Below are 20,994 nucleotides of genomic sequence, written 5' to 3'. Positions count from 1 at the left end.
AGGAGGTCACAGGGGTTGAGAGGAGACAGAATTCTGGGCTAGATCCTGAGGCATGGATAGGACACTTTCTCTAACTTTTGCTTTTCACCTGCTTTTTTGTTTCTGTGACAAAATATGCTTCCCTCCTCCACTCCTGCTTTTGCTGTTACCATGGTGATCAGGTTCTATTTAGCTGGAGTTTGTGACAGGACAGATTGTTTTTGCGATTTGTGAAATCTCGCTCTCTAAAATAAGGACCAGGCAGTCACAGCAGCAGTAACAATGTGTGTGGACACAGCTTTTGCCACCTCTCAGTAACACAGTAAGTGGAGGACCAATAACCAGCCTGGCATTGTGCCGGGTCCTGGATATCCAGGTTATCAGGGACAGCCATCCTCTGAACTGTTAAGAGAGAACAGTTGAAGGTTGCCATTGGTTTTTCAGTTTCCCTTCCCTTCAGTTTCTTTTTTTTATGTTGTGCGCCTCATGTTCTGCCCCTTTTTACCATCAAACTCCTGCTCTCAGATATTTCATTCTTACAAAATTGACACAAAAGTCACTTGGTGAGCATTAAACAGAGGTTCTCATAATTGATTTAAGAAAACTTTGTATTACAGAACATTTTAAATATAAAAAGTAGGCAGTACTCATGACTCAACTTCAATAATTATCAATTCATGCTCAATGAATGTCCCCATGCAATTTCACCCTTACCAATATTTTTGAAGCAAATCCCAGAAATTGTATCAGTCAATAAATATGTCAGTAGAACCTCTAAAAGATAAAAATTTTTATTGTTGTTGTTTGTGTGTGTTTAGCATGACTACATTATCATTTCAACTGACCTTGAAGATATTCTTGATCACTTTTGGAGAAGTTATGAAGAATAAAATTATTGACTTGTACTTCTTCCCATGAAGGTTTAATTGCAACCAGAATTTCCCTCCTGTAAAAATCCACTAGAAAATCAAACAAAATATATGTAACAACTTTTTTCACACAGTGAACAGCAGGCAACAAAGGACTGTGAAACCTAAGAGGAGGAAACAGATAAGATGAGAAGTATGATTGCCCCGTATTGTCTGAGGCCATTTCCAGGCTATGGAGCAGGAAAGAGAACTGAAACAGAGCCGAGGAGACTCACGGAATATAGGAGAAGAGATCAAAATTAGCAAAGGCTAGAACTTGGAGGGCAGAATATCAGTGAGGAGGGACTGACAGAGAGAGAGAGAGAGAGAGTTTTTAGAGAGAGAGAGAGAGAGAGAGAGAGAGAATGTTCTGGATATTTGCAGAGCAGTTTCCCTAGAATCTTTGCCTGACTACTGCTCTGCGCATGTGTGGGGCGAAATTCCACAAGACCAGGAAAGAACCACCATAAAGCAGTAGGTTGAAAAATTCCTGGAGCTCACATAGGGCTGGGAATAGTTTGCAGTGCTGCCAGCTGGAGTAGAAAGGTCTTGTAATACTTGCAGCCTGTTTTTTGGACTTTACCTTCAACTTTGTGGAAACAAGCTGTTAATAGGCTAAAGTATATACAAAGCAGATGTAGGTAAATATTGTCCAGTTTTGACCCCTGATGCAGAATCCACACTATGACATCCAGTTAGCAGAAACAGTCTCCTTTTAAATCATATGAAAATTCTGAGTGGCATAAAGAGAGGCATCTTTTATTTCCTAATGATTTTTTAACATTTCTTGGGTTGTATGTAAGCTTTTCCTCGTCTGTCCTATTTGATGTGCAAACATTAGAAAAAGTGTGTTTTTCTTTGCATAACTATATATATATATATAGTTATGAAATAGGAGTGTTTGCTGTTATTTAACTTTGATCAGACAGTTTAATACAAACCCCTCAAAAATTAAGTTATTTTTTATCAGCATCCTTCCCTCCAAAACCTGTCGATAGATATTTAATTTCATAGGGAAGATAGATATGATTAACTACTTTAGGTTATATTATTTTCCAACCTCTCTATCCTGATGGGATCAGTAGAATTCTAAGTTGATTAATATTTGCCCATCTACTGCATACCTCTCTCAGCTTCTGCTCCTAATCAAGGATTTTTTTTTTTTTTTTGGTGTGGCTTGCCCCTCAGAGCACCTAGATCACTATACTTCTGGAAACAGATAATAGGCTTATACCAGTAATGCCTGCTTCGGTCATTTTCCAGTTCAAAAATCATTATTGCCTACGATACGCAACCTTGATTAATCATTTATACATTTATGTATATGACAGAACAGAGCAACAACTGTTTTCCAGGAATAATCTTTGTCCTGGCTTTAAAAATTTTTGTAACTACCAAAAGCAGAAGTAGTATATTCATCTACTGAGGTACAAACCACTTGTGCATTCCACCAGCGTCAGCCTGTGCAAACGAAAGCGGTGTTACACAAGGTGCTACTGTTGTGCACCTTGCTCCTTTTCACTTAACAATATAGTATCCATTCATCCATTCATTTATCATTTAAATAGTATTTGTAGAGTTCCTAACACATGCCGGGTCCCGTTCTTGATGTTGGGGATACAGCCTGCCTTTTGGTGCATTGTCCTGCCACCAGCAGTAGTTTCAGGTTCAGACTGAAAATCCAACGAGTGGGGTTCAATAGGCTTGAGTCTTCTTACTCTATAGATGGAAAACAGGTCAAGGAAAAACAGCATGCAAAGCATCTTTGGTCTCATCAGTGATTCAGCAACTCCATGCAGGGAGTGCAAACATACTTTCCATGAACGAGGTCAAGGTATGTGTGATTCATCTTGAAACAGAATGTAATGTCTTAGTTCTCCGCCTGTTTCTCTATGATTCTAGTTACATAGGGCCAAGGCTTGAGTTCCAGTTCATTTCTCTCTGAGTAAACAAGACAGATAACTGACTGGTGGTATGCAATTGTCCTCCTTTATGCAAGGAAGTGGTGCTGTTAGAAGGCAAACCCAGGATCATATCCCCCAGCAGGACTGCTTCCCACTCTTTGCTCACCTACATACACACTCTCGGGGGAGATAGACAAAACAATAGTATTGCTAAATGTTATGATGACCAATAAAGGAGAAAGAAATAGAGGATGATGGAAGGTGCTGCTTTATACCTTAGTGAGGGGAGTCCTTGTATATTTATTATTTGCACACAGGTATGTCCGTAGGATTTTTTACTCAGAGCAGATTTGCATCTACGGCTATGCTACCCTAAACAAGCCCGATCCCGGCTGATCTCGGAAGCTAAACAGGATTGGGCCTGGTTAGTACTTGGATCGGAGACCACCTAGGAAGACCAGGTGCTGTAGTCATAAAAAATAAAAAATAAGGGATTGTAAGCTGACAAGATCCTTGCAATCTGTGAGGTCAAGCAAGGGTTGCCTCGCCTAAAAAAAATAAAAATAAAAAAAGAAGCAGATTTGCTGGGTCAAAGAATATGTGATTTTTCCCCAATTTTGATAAATATTGCCAAATTTTCTTTAAACACTCCCACTAGCCATGTGCCTGTTTCCCTATACCTTCATCAACATAGGGTGCAATCTAAATTTTGAGTCTGAGCCGACTGATATGTTAAGAATAACATCTCATTGTTTCTTTGTAATTCTTTTTTTTTTTGAATGGGTTCATACATTTTTCATAAGTTTAAGAATCATTTGAACTCCCTTTTCTGTGAACTGTCAGTTCATGTCTTTTACTCATTTTCTATTATTTTTTTTTCTTTGTTTAAATACTACATCAAAGACAGAAGCCTTTTGTCTGGGATATGAAATAAAATATATATTTTTTCAACTTGACATTTGCTTTGTTTGTGGTGTTTTTCTCATACATGATTTTTTACTTTTATGTAATTTAATCTATTAGTCTCCTATGGCATCCCCATTCTGGGATTATAAAAATAATTTTATCTCATGTTTCTGATAGAACTTTTCTGATATCGTTTTTGACCATTATATTTTGATCCATCTGGAATTTATTTGATATAAGATGCGAGGTGTATAATATAAATTTATTTATTTTTTCCATATAGCTATTCATTATATCACCATGACTTATTGAATAACAACTTACTATCTCAGAGCATATATGTCTGCTCTTAATTGGCCCTCTAGAGGATACACACTTCAGGTCTTTGCCAAAGACTACACTTTCAACATTTTTGCCACTCAACTTTTATCTTGAGCCATGTGATAAAAGATTTACATGGAGAATTGTTTAAAGGATAGTCATCTGAGATTTTATATCTCTGTGTGTGTGGTTCTAAGTTTTATTTCTTAATTAAGAGAGAGTTTTTACATATAATTCCTATTGTTTTAACTCCTTTCTGAATGTTTATTTCCTTACCTCGAATGTGTTGAGAGATTTTAAGAAATTGTTATACAAAATACAAGATTGTATTTTCTATAAAGTTATTTTATTAAGTGACTTTTATATAAAAATACACAGTAAGTTGTTGTTTTTGTTGCTGTTGTTTTTTAAGAATCAAGAGTTAAGGAAAGTTTGTTTCTCTTGCAAAAATGGTGGCTGTTTTTCGGGAGTTGATGTGAACTTAATGATTGATTTCTCTTGAATACCAAGCACCATAGCCTAGAGGTGACAGTATGTCAGGTAATGTGTGGAGCTTAAAGGCTCTGGAATGAGAAAGACCTGGATCAAATCCCAGCTCATTGTCCTTCTGAGTTGAGCTTCATTGGGCAAGTCATTTAACTTTTCTGCTTGCTGCCTCATCTCTAAGACAGAGTTAATAATAATAGCTACCTCATTAAATTGGGAGGATTAGATTAGATTAAAAATAAGTGAAGGATTTAGCACAATACCAACACTAGTAAGCATTCAATAAATCTTATATATTATCATTATTAGGAATTCATGTTAATCAAGATGTTAAGAAGCATGCCATTTAAAAAACAGGTAACACCTAGAAGCTTAGATGCATTGACATCTGTCCTTCCCATAAAGTGGAGAAATATTTCTCTTTTGTTATTGTTCTTAATATCCTAGAACCTAGGGACTTGAAAAAGAACCATCTATCCAAAAACAAACCAAATGTGACTGAATCTTGTTCATTTTATAGAATTACAGAATCTAGGTGTTGGAAAGGAATTTAGATGTTATCTGGCTCAGTTTCCCTTCCTAGAGTTATTTGGTAAATATGAAAATAAAACCAAATTTTAACTTTTTTCCTATAAATGAGACTAAGGTGTCTTTAAAAGAAATGGGAAGTTTGTTTGAATCAGAATTAAATATACACAAATTATTTCTAAACTTGAAAGTGTCAAAATATTTTCAGAACTAAATCATGATTTGATATTTCATTTGGTTTAAATTCTCTTGGGGAACCGTTTCTTCCATTTTTTTATGGGAGATTGGCTGCTAGAGGGACCTCACTCTGCTCCTGATATTGCCTCCAGCTCTGGTACCCCACTGTGTCCTGTGCAGTCAGGCAGAAATCATCAAGGACTGTCGCTGCTGCAGAGAAGATGTGCTGACCTAGGAATAACAGCTCTGAGCTGATGCTGTCAGTCACTTTTAAAATAGCTTATTTAAAAATCTCTTCAGTGATCTCAGCTATACTTAATGCCACTTAGCTCATCTGGACATGAGCAGGAAATGTAAGAAGGATGGGTGACAACTGGAACTCCGAGCAGCTGTATCTTCAGAAGCCCATTTTAGGAAAGAATCTTGTCTGAACAAGTTGAAGATTGAAGACACCCTTGATATCCAGTAACCATGATGCAGATATAGAACCTGTGTGTCCACAGCCCTGCAAGTATGGGGACAATCTAGCCTTGCAACAACAGTTGCACACAGTATTTCTTGAGCTCTGCATATACCTTCTGTGATGGGAGTTCCGGCCTCTTTCTCTGGTTCCCTATGGGTTTTGGAGATTTGGCAGGAGATGTCTCCCGTGGGCTCATGGACATGGTCCTATCAGTTACTGTGAGTTTCTTCCGTTGGCACTCCTTATGATTCTCTCCTGCAGCCCATACAGCCACTATAGCAGGCAATGTCTGCTGAGGTCTGCTGCATCCAGGCTGTGAATGCCTGATCCCAAGGGTGCTGATGTCTGCACTGAGAGCACATGATCTGTTGTAGAGCCCAGGTGAGAGTGCTGCTTCCAGCAGAAGTGCTGATGGGCCGGAGCACACGAAAAGCTGTGCTTAGTCTTCTGGAGCCTTTAGTGTGCTAAAGCTGCAGCAAAGCAGGGGGGCACTTTGGCATTCATTAATGTCATTTGTCTGTTAATTGGACAGCAAAGCTATACCATAAAATCTCCAGTACTCTATACCTGTTACTATTGAAATATTTATGGACCATTATTAAACAAGCTCTTATTTAAAAATTTGACAGTTTATTTCACAACACCTAGATCACACAGGACTTGGTACTTTTTCAGCCTAATAAGAGTTCTGTGTTTGCTGTTTGAAAATTAGCACATAAAGTCTCCAACTGGTTTGTGTCCTGTTTTTCCCACTTAAGTCTATCAAATGCCTCTTATTTTATTATATACGGGCTTCGTAATTCAGTTAACCAAGCTTTCATTCTTGCACATTTAGATTTTCCCCACAAACTTATCATTATTATAAACTATGCTGCAAAAAATCATCCTCATGGCTAATTTTACCCCCACAGCAATAATTATTTCCTTAGGGGGAAAATCCTGATTGCTGAGTCAAAAAAGTTGTATTTTTTAGGGCTTTTAATCATTTTACCCTCTCAGATGGTAGGACTGATTTACACACCTACCATACTCTTGAAGACTCTGGGTAAATCATTAAAATAAATGCTTATTGGATTTAAATAAAATTACTGTGGTAGTGCATGCACATTGTAACAAATTCAAATGATATAGAAGTGATTAAAGTGTAAGGTGAAAGCCCTCCTCTTTCTCACTTCCTGAAACACTTGGTATCATGTTAACAGTTTTGTGTGCATCCTTCCAGACCCTCTCCTGTGTCTGGGCAGATGAAAGGAGGCATTTCTGAGACTTTGGCATTGACCTGCTCTGATGTGATGAAAATAACCTTGTTGGAATATGAAATCACTGGTTTTAGTGAAAAACATTAATTCACCTTCTTTCGTTTCCATATTTATTTCATTTGTTTCTATACTGTTTGAAATGGTTGCAAGTTCATATTATTTTGATAATCCAAAAAAATCCACAAATATATTTACAAGTATGTTAGGATTGGGATAAACACTAAGAGATGCCATCAGTTCTTCAAAACTATAAACAAGAAATTTGTCCTATTTATTGTAATGTAGGCATATTACCAAGCACCGAGAAAACTGTTAGAAATTTAGTTGAAGATTTTTCTGTTGCCATCTAGAATTGAGAACAAAGGCTCACAATGTAGCCCATTTATCTAATCTGCAAAAAGCGAGAGTTCCATCCTTCAGTGCTTAACGAAAGTAAAAAGGCACCCCTACCCCAGGGCAGCCTCGACTTGTGCTGAGAGTGCAGGGCGCGGGGGCTTGTCAGACAGAGCTTGGATCTCAGCCTCCAGTTAGCCCCATGGCTGGCCGCCGCAGTGCAGTAAACAGACTGCACTGTGTTCTGTAAAACTGCAGCTCCACCAGCACAGGCCTTCATCAGAACAATTGCCCTCATCCATAGGCAGCAGTAACATCCTCCTCTCTTCCTTTAGAGGGTCCACTTTGCACAAGAAATGAGCTGGCTGTAAGGGCCCAGCGCTGTGGGCTCTGTTTGCCATGCTTCCTCGAATGTCCTAGCAGGACTAGTATTGGGTCTCCATCAACTTTCAACAGTCCACACCTCCCACAGCAAGTGCTCTCAGCTTGCCAGTATTAGTGAGATTTTTCTGGGGATTCATTCTCATAGTTTTTGGTTGTTGGTGGTATAATGCCTTTATTTAATAATATCTTTAAAAATCTGAAGTGTGAGGGCTTTCCATTGTGAGATGACCAGAGAATTATATACACTGTTTTAAAATTTTAAACTTAACGAAGGTGCATTTTTTAAAAAAGCAGTTTTCTAGCTCTCCATAATCCTCAGCAGGAGAGGAAAAAACTGACAAAACAAAGTTTCCATTGCAAAAATTCAGTTCTTACTGAATTTAAGGCCTTTTGGAACAAATGGAATGTGAATATAACAATATGGAAATTGTTACATCAGAATCTTCATCTGCATATGATGAAAATTAGGAAGATGAAGATGAATTGGAAATGCTTTCTTTTTATTAAAGTATCCTTTTTATTTTAGAATAATTTTAGGTTTACAGAAAAATTTAGATAGTACAAAGAGTTTCCACATACCCTATATCTGATTCTCCTGTTATTTTCATTTACCTTACTTAGTATGGCATATTTATCCTTATTAACTAACCAATATTGATACATTATTTTAACTAGAGCCCACATTTTCTTTAGACTTACTTAGTTTTCCCCTAATGTCCTTTCTCTGTTCTGGGATCTTATCTAGGATCCCACATTATATTTAGCTGTCATGTCTCCTTAGGCTCCTCTTAGCTGTGAGTACTCAGACTTTCCTTGTTTATGATGACCTTGACAGTTTTGATGATTACTGGTCAAGTGCTTTATAGAATGTCCCTTGACTGAAGCTTGTCTGATATTTTTATGATTAGACATCAAGGGCACGGACTCTCAACCTGACTTATCACTGTTGTTGTTGACCTTGATCACCTGGCTAAGGTAGTGTTTGTCAAGTTTCTCCATCATAAAATTACTTTTATTTTCTCTTTCTGGGCCCTAGATTTTTTTTTTTTTTAATTGGATAATAGTGTATCAAGATGTGGGCACTAGGTGTGGGACTTAATTCATGCAGTCTGCTATAACAAATGACCACAGGCTGGGTGACTTATAAACAACAGAAATTTATTTCTCACAGTTCTGGAGGCAAGAAGTCCAAGCTCAGAGTGCCAGCATAGTCAGGTTCTGATAAGGGCCTTCTTCTGGGTTGCAAACTGCTGGATTCTTGCTGTATCCCCATGTGGCAGAAGAGCATAGAGAGAGAAAGCAAGCTCTCTCGTGTCTTTTTAGGAGAGCACTAATCCCATTCATGAGAGCTCCACCCTCATGGCCTACCTCCCTCTCAAAGAGACCACATTCTAATACTGTTACCGGAGAGTAGTGTCCTCTCCTGGCGTGTTGTCCAGGTTCTTGAAGTCTAGAACAAAGAATTGAGCAAGACACCAAAATACAGTAGGAACGAAAAGTTTTATTAGAAAGGAAAGTACACTTCCAGACGTGGAAGCAGGCCTTGAGCAAGAGAAGCGTGGCTCAAAAGCCCTGGTAACAAAGACTTCAGGGTTTTTATCCCTTTTTGCTGTGGGTGATTCATTTTCTTAGAGGAGTGGGCTTCCTTGATTGACAGCTAAGATTGACAAGACTCAGTGATTCATCATTTTGCCTTCTGCACATGTTTGTTCCCAGAATTCAGTCTGTTATGATATTAATGAACTTCCGGGCGTATGCATCATATTATAATGATGGTACAATGAAACTCACGTGAGTTGAAGGTTGTTGGGGTCTTTATTGTGCAGGTACGAGTGACTGGCTTAAACTGGTACCTAAATCTCTGCCTACTGGTTTCTTCGTGTGAGTTAAAAAAATGCCTTCTGGCTTGCTTAATTGTGGGAGGATTAGGGCAGACCCCTTCTAGGATAGGATGACCTCAGTGTCTTTGCAGGCAGACCTGAAATAACCTAACTAACTTTCCTGCCTACCTCTTTTCTAAGAGCCATGAACCCCCTTAAAATTAGTATGGTTGTTGAGGGACGGGAAGTCCCTTCTTCTGTATCTGCTTACTGCTGAGAATGGCTGTAGTTCCTGCCTATTGGGGTTTCATGGAGCTCTTTCTCTTTTTGCCTTAGTTAGGGTGGAGTCTTGAGTTTCCTGATGAAGTGCCACCTCAGTCCCTAGACAAGGAAAAGAAGATACAAATTTGTTATTTAAATCATACATCTATTAATTTCTATTATTGATTTGTCTATTAAGTGAGTAAAGGGAAATAGGCTTGGTTAATGTTTCTTAAAGAGTAAAAAGAAAGACCTTTGGTTTAAAGTTCCCTCTCCCTCTCAGACTCTAAGGGCCTCACCTGGCTTAATACCATTTCTGCTTAACAATGGGCTGATGACCCTTATCAATAGCCAGAGAATCTGAGTGCCAGGGCAATTATCAAGATTTGAGGGAGAGGACCTTTTTCCCAAGGAAGGAGAGGAAAATTTAACTAGGTTTACTAAAAAGATTAACTCTGCCAGAGATGTCCCATTTCATTTCCTGCTAAAAGATTAAGAATTTACAAGTGATGTCCCGTCTCAACACCACTGCACCGGGGGTTAGGATTTTAACATATGAAATTGGTAGTCATGGAGGGGCATAAACGTTCAGTCCAACAAGCATTGTGCCTGTTGCTATCAGGGTGTTTTTGCTTCTAAGCCCTTTCAGCTGACAAACCAATGTTTGGAAATGCTTTCTTTGAGGCAGATGGGTATATGTATTTTTACACTTTTATATTTCTTTTATCATTTCCATGTGAATTTGTGTCTGTGTCTGTTGGGAGGCAGTTGCTCAGTATGTGGGGGTCGGTTCCTCACTTAGAGAGGGAGGCGCATTGGACACCAACTACATGTTCTCCATTGGGTCTATGGGAATTAGACAGCTTAAGGCTTTCTTTTTGCTAGGAGATAATTCTCCAAGGATCTCTTGTGTTTCTTTACAAATGCAAGCAGAGGCACTCTCTTTTCACGGATGTTTGTTTAGTGAACAACAGCCTTGGAAGATATGTGTCTCTTTCTAGAGCTGGGGCAGATTTGTTTACTATCCAGCGTTCTGAGGACCGTGTCCCTCTCAGATATGCCTGAAGCCCATTGTGAAAGATTCAGGTTCTCCAGCTCAGGGTTCTTCAGCTGTGATGCCCGCTGTGTCTGGGCCACTCTACCCTGCCTCATAGCACTTGGGGCAAGAGAAACAACACAAACACAAAGCCTATCCTGCTTACCATGTTGTACAAAGTCCTTTGTCCCATTGTAAAGTCCAGAAGTCTTGGGTCCTCTGTCAGCTTCCATGAACTTGTGGAAACTAACTTATTAGCCTGCAAGTAGGGTCAACCTCGGCCTCTTAATAGATTTTGACACTTTTCCCCTAATTTAGGTTTAGCACTAGTAGTATTTTGATATTTCTCAGATAAATGTAAGGTCTTTTTTTTTGAGTTACCAGTGTTTAATAATATGTTTTTATAAATTTAAATTTAAAAAGTAAATTTAAAAAATATTTTAAAATAGACTCATGACTCATATATAATAAAATGAAAATTGTATTGGGTCATAAATTAAAGAGAAAACCAGCCGGAAGTCACAACTGATTCAAATAAGTCAAAGAATAATTTATGAGGAGTAAAAGAATGTTAAAATCAATTTACGAATGGCTTTTTCCATGGGGATATGGGGTGGGGTAATGGGGAGGAGTAAAGTGAAGTCTGTTGAAACTCCATCCAACAGATTTTATTTACATGTCATTAGACAAGAATTATTTGCATTGCTAGCAGCTATTCACAATTTATAGAGTTGTAAAATAATTCATACAAGAACAACACAAAATCCACAGAATCGGATAAACTGGAAAAGTGCACTGTAAACAATGCATAGTTTTCCATTGGCTACACACACAGTAAGTAATCTTTTTTGCTCAGTTCAAAGTCTTAAATTTTCCTTATACCAATAAAATGTACTATAAGAATGTTTCCAAGGTATTGATCCAATGTGGGAGAATTAGAAGGACAGGAGGTTTTTAAAAGTGGGATCTGAGAGAGCAGAGAGCCCTTCCTGAAACTCTTTGTAAGAGAGGAAGCCCTAAATGTTGTTGATTCAGGCAGTTCCCTCTATTGACCACTAGGTGTTGCTAAACAGGCATGAAGACCTGTGACAGGAAGTGAAGCAGAAGTGGCAGCATCTAATTCGTCTATTGTAATGTTGGCCTTACACATAGTAAGCATTCAATATATATTTCTTAAAATGAACTCTTTGGAACTCGGGGTGCTCTTATACTGTAGGCATCTAAGAAATATGGTATTTCGGAATAAGGATTCTTTAAGACCTCTGGTCATATGTATTAGGACAGAGGGAGAAAATATTACAAATTAGAAGTCACTTGGTTAATTAAACAAAAGGAAATAAATTTACTCATGAAATAAGACTTGGTAAATCTATGAACTGTTTCCATTTCCTGTGCAAATACAGACATAGCAAAATACTTGTGTAAGTGCAGACATGGCAAATCATGCTTTTATTTGTTTCTGTTTTGCTCAGGTGCCATCAAATGTTGGTTTTCTACTTCTATTCTCCAAAACTTTCTAATAATTTCCAACTGATTTTGGTGCAATTAGAAACTTATGGCCTATAATTCTACATAATCTACATTAGCATAAACTGAAAAGTGAAAAATAGAGGGGCAATGGCTGCTGGTTAGATATGGAGCTGGAAGGAAGGAGGAGAGTGAATCAGGAGCCTCTTAGAAAACTCCAAGAACAGATCTTCTTCCTGTCCCTGACTTTTCTGGTTCCTTGCATATCTTCTGTTAACATCTGTTGGTTTTGCCTGCGTAGAAACCTTTCACTCTGCTACTGATTTTATTTTGGGGACCGAGCTCCTCCCCCATTGGTCCAGGTCCTGATGGGGCTGTCAGACATGTGCTTTCCCCACAGTTGTCTGAGAGATAAGCACTAAGCCAAGCGAGGCCAATCAAAGGCCTGGTCCCTGGAAACTATTGTAGAGCCCGAAAACCACTGAAATTCTTTTATCTTGGTGTCTCAAAGAAACCACTCATTAGTTCTCGCTTCTTGGAACCCCACAGCTGCCCCGATTTATGTCCTTTCAAAGATCTGGGTCTGCGTTTTTCCTTTAAATCTTCTAGTAATTTCCTATTTGCCTGTATTAGTTAGAGTTGCTTTCTATTGACTGCAGCCAAAGAATGCTGACTGGTATGATGAGGAAAAGGAACTAATTGAAAACCTAATTCCATGGTTAGGTCTATAATCTCTGTTTACTATGATCCAGACACTTTTCTAAACATTTACAAGCATTATCTTATTTAATCTTCAGAATGACCAGATTGGACAGATGTTATTATGCCCATTTTATTAATGAGGAAACTGAGGCACAGAGTGATTAAATAGCCTGACCATTTTCAAATGGCCAGATTAACATTCTTGAAGTTTGTCATATAGAATACTAGTCTTTCAGAATTGTATTCGTTTCCTTCCTAGGGCTGCTATAACAAAGTACAACAAACTTGGTGGCTTTAAAGAACAGATATTTATTGTCTCATAGTTCTGGAGGTCAGAAGTCTGAAATCAAGGTGTTGGCAGGGCCATGTTCTTTATGACTGTTCTAGAGGAGAATCCTTGCTTGTCTCTTCTAGTTTTTGATGTTTGCTGGTAATCCTTGGCGTCCCTTGGCTTGTAGATGCATCACTCCAATCTCTGCCTCCGGTGTCAGGTGCCTTTCTTCTCTCTGTGTCTCACGTCTCTTCTTTAAATCCCTAGTCATATTGGATTAAGTGCCCACCTATTCATTATGACCTCATCTTAACTAATTACATCTGCAAATACCCTATTTCCAAATAAGATCACGTCCTAAGGTACTGGGAGTTAGGACTTCTTTTGGGGGGACACAACTCGACTTATAACAAGAATGTTAATAGAAATTACTTAGAAAAGAATCCTGTGGTCAAATAAATTTGGGAAACACAAGATTAAACACCATTACAATAGGATTCTCTGGTGTAGTAGTTTGGGAGCGTCTTTAATTTCTTAATCTGAAGGGAAGCCACCAAGCAGGGACTGTAATGTACAATTTCTCAAACATGCTTGAGTATGGATTTTTTTTTTTTTTACAAGCCTACTGTAGGGTTAGCATTCTGTGTGACGCATGGTTCTCAGGCCGATGGGAGGCAACAGCAACCTGGTGAGGTCCCTCCCTACTTTTCTGGTTTTGCCTCCTACCTACTGTGTCACCTTGAGACAACTGTTTTCTTTTCTGAGCATGAGTTTCCTAATGTCTAAGATAGAGACAATAATCCGCTTTCCCCTATGTGTTCATTGTAAGGACCATGGTAAGTGAGGCAGGCTAAAACACACCTCACAGAGTACCTGGCACAGAGAGAGGTAAGAATTCACTTAATAGTAGTTACCTTTGGTTTGCTAACCAGATGATTCTGAATTCCTTGGCATTTTTGTAAAGTATTTATAAAATCTCAAGAATAATTCCTAAGCAAGGACAATTTCCACCAATAAGTTTTTCTTGTTTATTTTTCTCTTTCTTTCACTGTTTTCTTTTTCTTTTTCTCTTTTTAGGAGAATGATTTTCTTTATGATAATCAGAATGTACCTTGGGTGAATATTCAACCCCACTATACTTTTAATAAATTTCCAACATTAGAAAAATATGGGGTGTTTCTCTCTGTAGTTCCTTATTCTGATCTTCCACCCCAGTGAGGGGAAGAGGATGTGATCATACAATAGACAGCAGACGGGAAATTGTGAAAGGGACCTCTGTATAGAAAAGCAGCCCACAACTGTCTCTGCTCTCAGAGGAGGTGAGCTTCTGAGACGACCGACTTGTCTGAGAGTGGACCCGGCTGTGTGTTTGTCTACCCGACATGGAACCAAAGCGGATCAGGGAGGGCTACCTTGTGAAAAGGGTAAGTAGAAGTGCCACCTACAAAGGTGTCACTGGAAATAGGGTAGGGGAGGATTGGAGTCCAGCTTTGCACTCTACCCACTCTTAGGAATGTTTAATGCTGAACTTCTTGGTTTGAACTAGGAGAACATCGCAGTATGTAGAATGTTTAGGGGGAAGCCAATACAGGTACCACTGCATTCTGGTTTTTAAAGGTGAACTAATCCAACTCAGGCATCAGCACAGCTTTATCTTGTGGGACTGAGAACTCCAGGCTGCAGGGTCTGGAAGATGGGGACCTAAGCAAAATCCCTCATGATTTACAGTATCCTTTTCACACATGTCTTCTATGCTAGAAGACTCAAACTCTTCTGCTATAGAGGTTACTTGAGGAGACTATTCATTTTTTATTTAAATTCCACGCCTCTATTTATTTATTTATTTTTTTTGAGGGGAGAAAGAAGAAAATGATTAAAGATGAGCTATATAATACTACTGTAATCATAGCTTATTTCTTGGACTTTCTTCTAGAATCGGTGCACTACAAACGTTATAATTTTTTAAGGGGCTGAAGTCTCTTCATTCACAATTCTTAATGAATTTGTATAATGTGCCGTTAAGGTAGTAGGTAGATGTACTATTTTAAAGATTGGAAAATGGGGACACAAATACCCTAAAAAATACTTAGTCTCAGTAGTGTGCCATCAGGAAATTGAATTTTGTTAGCATTGTTGGTTTTTCTTCTGATGGTGGGAGTGCGCCGTGTCACTGTGAAACTCCCCAGGGCGTTGAGTTCACACACAGGGTTCGTAGACATCCTGTGGGCAACACCTATATAAATAAGTACACTCATACTGATCCAAGTGAGCTAAGCTAGTCAGAAATGAACTGAATTCAGCCCATTCCTTCAGATGCCCAGCTTTTTAATTGAATAAATGCCTACCGTGACTGTGTTTTAGGCTGTTTGTTGGTTTAACATTTTAGTCAAAATGTTCTACTTATAAGAAGGTTAAACAGCACTCATTGCTGCCTGATTCTGTTTTGATTTAAAGCTGGAAGTGACCTTAGATCATCTGGCCTCCTTCCTTCACTCATTAACGGAAGAGGAACTTGAGATCAGGAAGCTGGGTGACTGCCCAAGGTCACATAGCTGGGACAATATTGGGGCAGAGACCCACTCTCTTGAGTTCTGGGTTTCTGACTTGTGGCACTGAGCTCTGTCCAGTATCCTAGGATTTTCTTCTGGTAAATTTTATCTAAGTTAGGGTTTGTAATGAACCTATGGTAATGAGAGGTATGAGTGGGTGCTGGAGAAGAAATAAGCCTAGGCTGATATTCTCTCTAGCTGGCATTATTTTGAAACATTCTTTGGAAAAGACACATATATGTATGCAGAGGTGTATGTAGATTCCTTACAATGGGCACCAATACTCTTTTTGAGAACCAATAATAGTTAATGTTGACTTGTTTCTTTCCTGAGCACTTGGGCTAGTATCCCAAGAAGAGCAGGTAAATGGAAACATCTTCTGCAAAGGTTATTATCATTATTATTTTTAACAATTTAAACATCTTCTAATAAAATTGTTCTTATTTTGTTTATCCACATTTTAAACTCCATAAATTACAAAAAATAAAAGACAAAATCTCTAATAAGTGAGGCCAACCTACTAGAAAATGGGGAAGAGAGAGGTAGGATTGTCAAGACTTAAATTAATAAACAGCTTTTACTCAGTGAGAGTAATTCTTTTAGATCATGGCTTGTAAAAGCCAATCTAGAAAATGTACCTAGAAAAAAACATGGTGAAATTTTATAGTGATATTTCCACAATTTTCATCTTCCATAAATCTTGCATTTTCTTTAGGACCTTTTGAACACTCCTTGTTGAAATGTATTAAGAGTCCTTAATTTGTTATTTAAAGAAATGCTTTGTTCAGAAGTGTTCTCTTTGTTGGCTGCAGAACTACACCTGAAATCAAAACTTCCCAGTAAGGGGCTGAAATTTTTAACTTCTTTAGATGTTAAGATGTTAAGTTTCTTTCAGATACTTCATATATGTGGGTTTAAAACTATAAATGTCAGGAACCTAGCACATGGTAGGTGCTACATAAGTGAAAATAATTATTAGTATTAGTGTTGATACACACTTCAAAATATAGGGGTGTTCTCCTAGATCATGGAGACATATACTGGTTCCCGGGCTGGTTGTCAAGTTAATAGTGAAGAAAGGACCAAGAAAATCTTCTTCTGACAAGGCTATGATTATCTTTCACTATGGTTTTGATGTTAAAGCATAACAGACAGTAATACCTGACTTTCCCTCCATGCACCTTTTTTCTTATGCTGTTTCATACACCTGGGTGCTCATAAGGAATATCGTTCTCTTTATTTTTGTTTTATGAAGTAATTTTATTGGAGATAAAGATCTTTTGGGTGTAAAAAATATAACATTAGAAAACTCTAGAGCAAGGATTTTGTCAAGTCCAAATCTTGGGGTCAAGTAGTCAATGGCATTGACTATAAAATGTTTCTGCTTTTCTTCCGTGCAAGATAACTATCCACATTTCACTATTTATGTTTCCCTCGTTGCCCTGCCTAAGATCTTTAAATAGAAATGATGGTTAAGAGCAGGAGTGAAAATACATGGTTCTGTCATTTTGCAACTTTTTTATTTTAAGTAACACCCAGATTTCTTTGCCTCAGAGTTTTGCTATTTTTGACTTAAAGAAAAAGAGCACTCATGTCTACCATGTAGTAGCCTGTTGCTACATGAGCATTATTTCATTCAATCCTAACCACCTTATGCAATAGTAGCCTTATCCCCATTTTACAGATAAAAAAAATTGAGGCCCAGAAAGAGTAAGTGATACGCCCACAGTCAAGCAACTGGTGAAAAGAAGACTTGGGATTCAAACCCAGGCTTTTCTAACAGCAAAGCCCACTGTCTTATTGATTCCATATAACATTCTAAAAGTCAGGCTTACCCAAGCCAGAGAAAAGGAGTCAGATAAATTTACCAGAGCCAGAGTGGGGCTTGGACAAATTTTATTGGGAGTAAGATTGGGTTTTATGACCTCAGGCTCCCTTTCTTTCTTTCTTAGGAGTTATTGCCAATGAATAATCATTAATATCTTTTGGAGGTCCTACTGATTTGAATATGTTTATAATCAAAAAAAGGAAGAGGAGCAGGTAACACAAGCAAGAACCCGGAGTCCACTGAGCCATGTCTCGAACCAACCTAATTCCTAGAGGTTTATGGAGCACACTGTTGTCGAGAGTTTGGCAACCAGTTCAGAAGGTGCTTCATGCAGCAGGACTGACTCAAACTGTGGCTCAGGGACCTGGGTGGCCTGTGAGGCTGGGAGAAAGCACAGGAGTCGGGGCACCCAAGGAAAAGTGGCTCAGGTGGGAAAGAAGAGGGCCTGCAGAGAACTGCAGTAGAAGAAGGAAAGCCTACATTGAAGAACAGGAGTCAGGCATCTCAGCCCAGGACTTCTCTCATACAGCTGCCTTGTCTTCGGAATACAATACCATAAAACAATCCCCAGCAATCTGCACCCCCATCAATTTACCATCATCATAATAACTAATACATGTGGTGCTCACCTTCAGCAGGGACAAATATGAGCATTTAATGCATTAAAGTGCTTAATACTTATAACAACCCTATAAAGTAGGTACGGTTACTAGCCTTACTTGACAGATGAGGAAACTAAGGTACAGAGAGACGAAGAGGATTGCCGAGGGTAAAACAGCTGTTAAGTGGCAGAGCTGGGCTGGAACCCAGCAGTGTGACCCCAGTGTCACACAGAGCAATGCCTGACCACATTACAGGGGGCTCTCATGGGCTTGTATTGCAGTGATTTTCTTTTTTTGAAGCACTGTTGTTGTGATGGGTGATGCTCAGAAGAACCTTATGCCAGAAGGACATCACAGAATTGCCTGCAAAACTGTATAATCTTATGTGTCTATTTGGTAACCACTTTTGAGCACCTGCAATGAGCCAGCCAGTGTGCTAAGACCTTTAAGTGTATTATCTCATTTAATCTTTACAACAGTGGGAAATAGGTACAATAATGTCTTCATTTTTCAGGTAAGAAGACTGATGTTTGGGAAAATTAAGTAACTTAACTTATAGCCACACAGCCTGGAAGAGGCAAACTCGAGGTTTGAACCCAAATTCCTAAGATGCCCAGAAATCATGTGGTTAAGCAATTGGTGCCATTTCTCTATTGCTTACCAAGTTTTTATTGAGAAATTATCCAACCTGAAAAAAATATACTGCTGAATAGATTAGTTTCCTTGCCTTCAAAGTATTTAAGTAGGCGCAGAGTGACCATTTATCTGGGATGTTAGACAAGTGATTGCATGGATCAGGTTGGAAAACTAGAAGAAACAATTTACAATGCAGCAGAAATAAGGACTTAATTTAACGCACTATCAACTTAAAACAACATGCCCCATGAGTGTGGGAGAATGGATGACACTAACTCACACTTCTGCTTTAGTTAGATACGTAGTTTTGACCATAATGTAATTTTCCTTTGAGTTTCAGCTATACATCAACATATGAAAAGAGAAGTTTGAGGGAAAGGAGAAGTTAAAAGAAATGTCTCCACTCTGTGGGAGGTGCCTGGGAGGGGTTCTAAACACCAAAATAAAGTTGCCCCAACCCTCAGCAGTGAGTTGTGGCTCCTTTCAGCGTAGCTGCACATACACAGGAAGGCATGCCCCAGTTTGTGCATTTATCACACTGAACCGAAGTGTTCTACCAAGGTTGCTCTCTCCCCCTGTTAGACTGTGAACCGTTTGAAAGTAGAGACTGTGTCTTGTTTATTTTTACACTCCAACACTCAGGCCACTGTCTTAAGTGCAGGAGATGCTCTCGTTATTTGTTGAATGAACATGTCTCAAGCAACTCGCTAAAAGAGACTCACAGAAACCAAGGAATCAGGGGTCCATATTATAGTTACTTTTAATGTAGCAAAAATTTCCAGTGGGGTATTCATTTTTAGATGATCATGTTAAATACATGTTTTAGAGTTATTTATTTTTGACGTGCAGGAGAGACTCAGGGTTGGCAGGGATACCTAGAAATTGAAGATTAAAGGAATAGTAGGGACAACAGGCTTTTTGGGATAGATATGTAGAATCTGAATGGAATGTAGAATGGAATGTTAAGTTTTGAAGTAAGTATTTAATTGAACTTCCTACCTGTGGTCTGCAATTTTTTGCTATTTTGTTATCGAGCATGCTTAATGCTTCTTGTGTTAGGAAACTTACTAATTTAACTTTCTCTTTTAAGTTATGCAGGAAACTGTCCCCCCACCCCAAACTTCCACCTCCTGGGATGTCAATCTATGACAATGTTTTTCATATCTTTGAAGACAGTCCTCATTTGCTCTGCCTGTGTCTTTTCGGGCTAAAACCTAGTCAGTTACCTCAACAATTTCCAGAGAGATGCTATCTTGTCACTATCTTTTGAACAGGCTCTGGTTTGTCTGCAGTTCTGAGGTTTCCTGAACTTTAGGTCGTTTTTCAGGTGCACCTGATACGCACAGAATTACAAGGGTTCGGTAGTATTTATTAAGTGCTTACTATGTTCTAGATACTGCCCTAAGAAATTTACATGAATTATTTTATTTAATCTCCCAATAACCTTAAGAAGTTGAGAGTAGCATTATCCCCATTTGCCAGATGTAGAAAGTGAGGTAGAAAAACTTGCTTGAGGTCACATTGCTAGATTTGAGCCTGGGCCCTTCAGCTCTGGAGCTCATGGTCACCTACTGGTTATGCTCCAATTAAGGTCAGAATATTACTTTCCTCACTTTAGACTTTATGCATCTATTTATAGAGCCTACAGCAAACTTAATTGTTTTTCACAGCCTACATCAAACTGTTGACTCATACAATTCTTTTTCCCCAAATCTTCACCGATACATTTTACAAATCTTAAGAAAAAACTTCTTAAAATTTTTTCTTATTTAATTTTAATTTGCATTTCTTTGAATGCTGTTGAGGCAGTACATTTTTGTGTTTATTGAGTCTGAGCATTTCTCCTTTTGGGAATGCCTGGTTTATATTGTTTGCCCATTTAAAAAATTGAGAGTGTTTGTATGTTTCTTACTGATTCTAAAGAGTTTTTAAAAACATATTAAGGCTATTAACCTTTAATTATATGATAATATGCTACAAATATTCACATATTTTAATTTGCAAGGTTTTTTTAATGTACCGAAGTTTAATTTTTATATGGTCAACTACCTTTGGTGTCGTGCAATGTCAGACTCTTATGCACTAAGCTTTACCAGTCTCATGATGATGAACAGTTATTCACTGGGAAACTTTAACAAACCTGACCCAGCATCTAAAACCCACCTATTGTGACA

At 38.4% G+C, this 20,994-nt stretch overlaps 1 protein-coding gene and 1 pseudogene across 1 annotated transcript in view; both read left to right on the top strand.

The window, feature by feature from the left end:
- Window positions 1–3,145: 3,145 nt before the first annotated feature.
- Window positions 3,146–3,264, top strand: LOC112478049 (annotated as a pseudogene).
- Window positions 3,265–14,421: 11,157 nt separating this feature from the next.
- The window catches only part of PLEK (pleckstrin), a 24,420-nt gene continuing 17,847 nt past the window's right edge, over window positions 14,422–20,994 (top strand). Inside the window, exon 1 of the mRNA XM_006909533.1 lies at window positions 14,422–14,629. Coding sequence (XP_006909595.1) covers window positions 14,588–14,629 — 42 coding nt within the window. The 5' untranslated portion in view covers window positions 14,422–14,587. The remainder of the gene's footprint in view (window positions 14,630–20,994) is intronic.

Source organism: Pteropus alecto, unplaced genomic scaffold, assembly GCF_000325575.1.
Source record: "Pteropus alecto unplaced genomic scaffold, ASM32557v1 scaffold131, whole genome shotgun sequence".
NCBI lineage: Eukaryota > Metazoa > Chordata > Mammalia > Chiroptera > Pteropodidae > Pteropus > Pteropus alecto.
The sequence above is the reverse complement of the archived record's forward strand: the minus strand, read 5'-3'. Positions and strand labels throughout refer to the sequence as shown.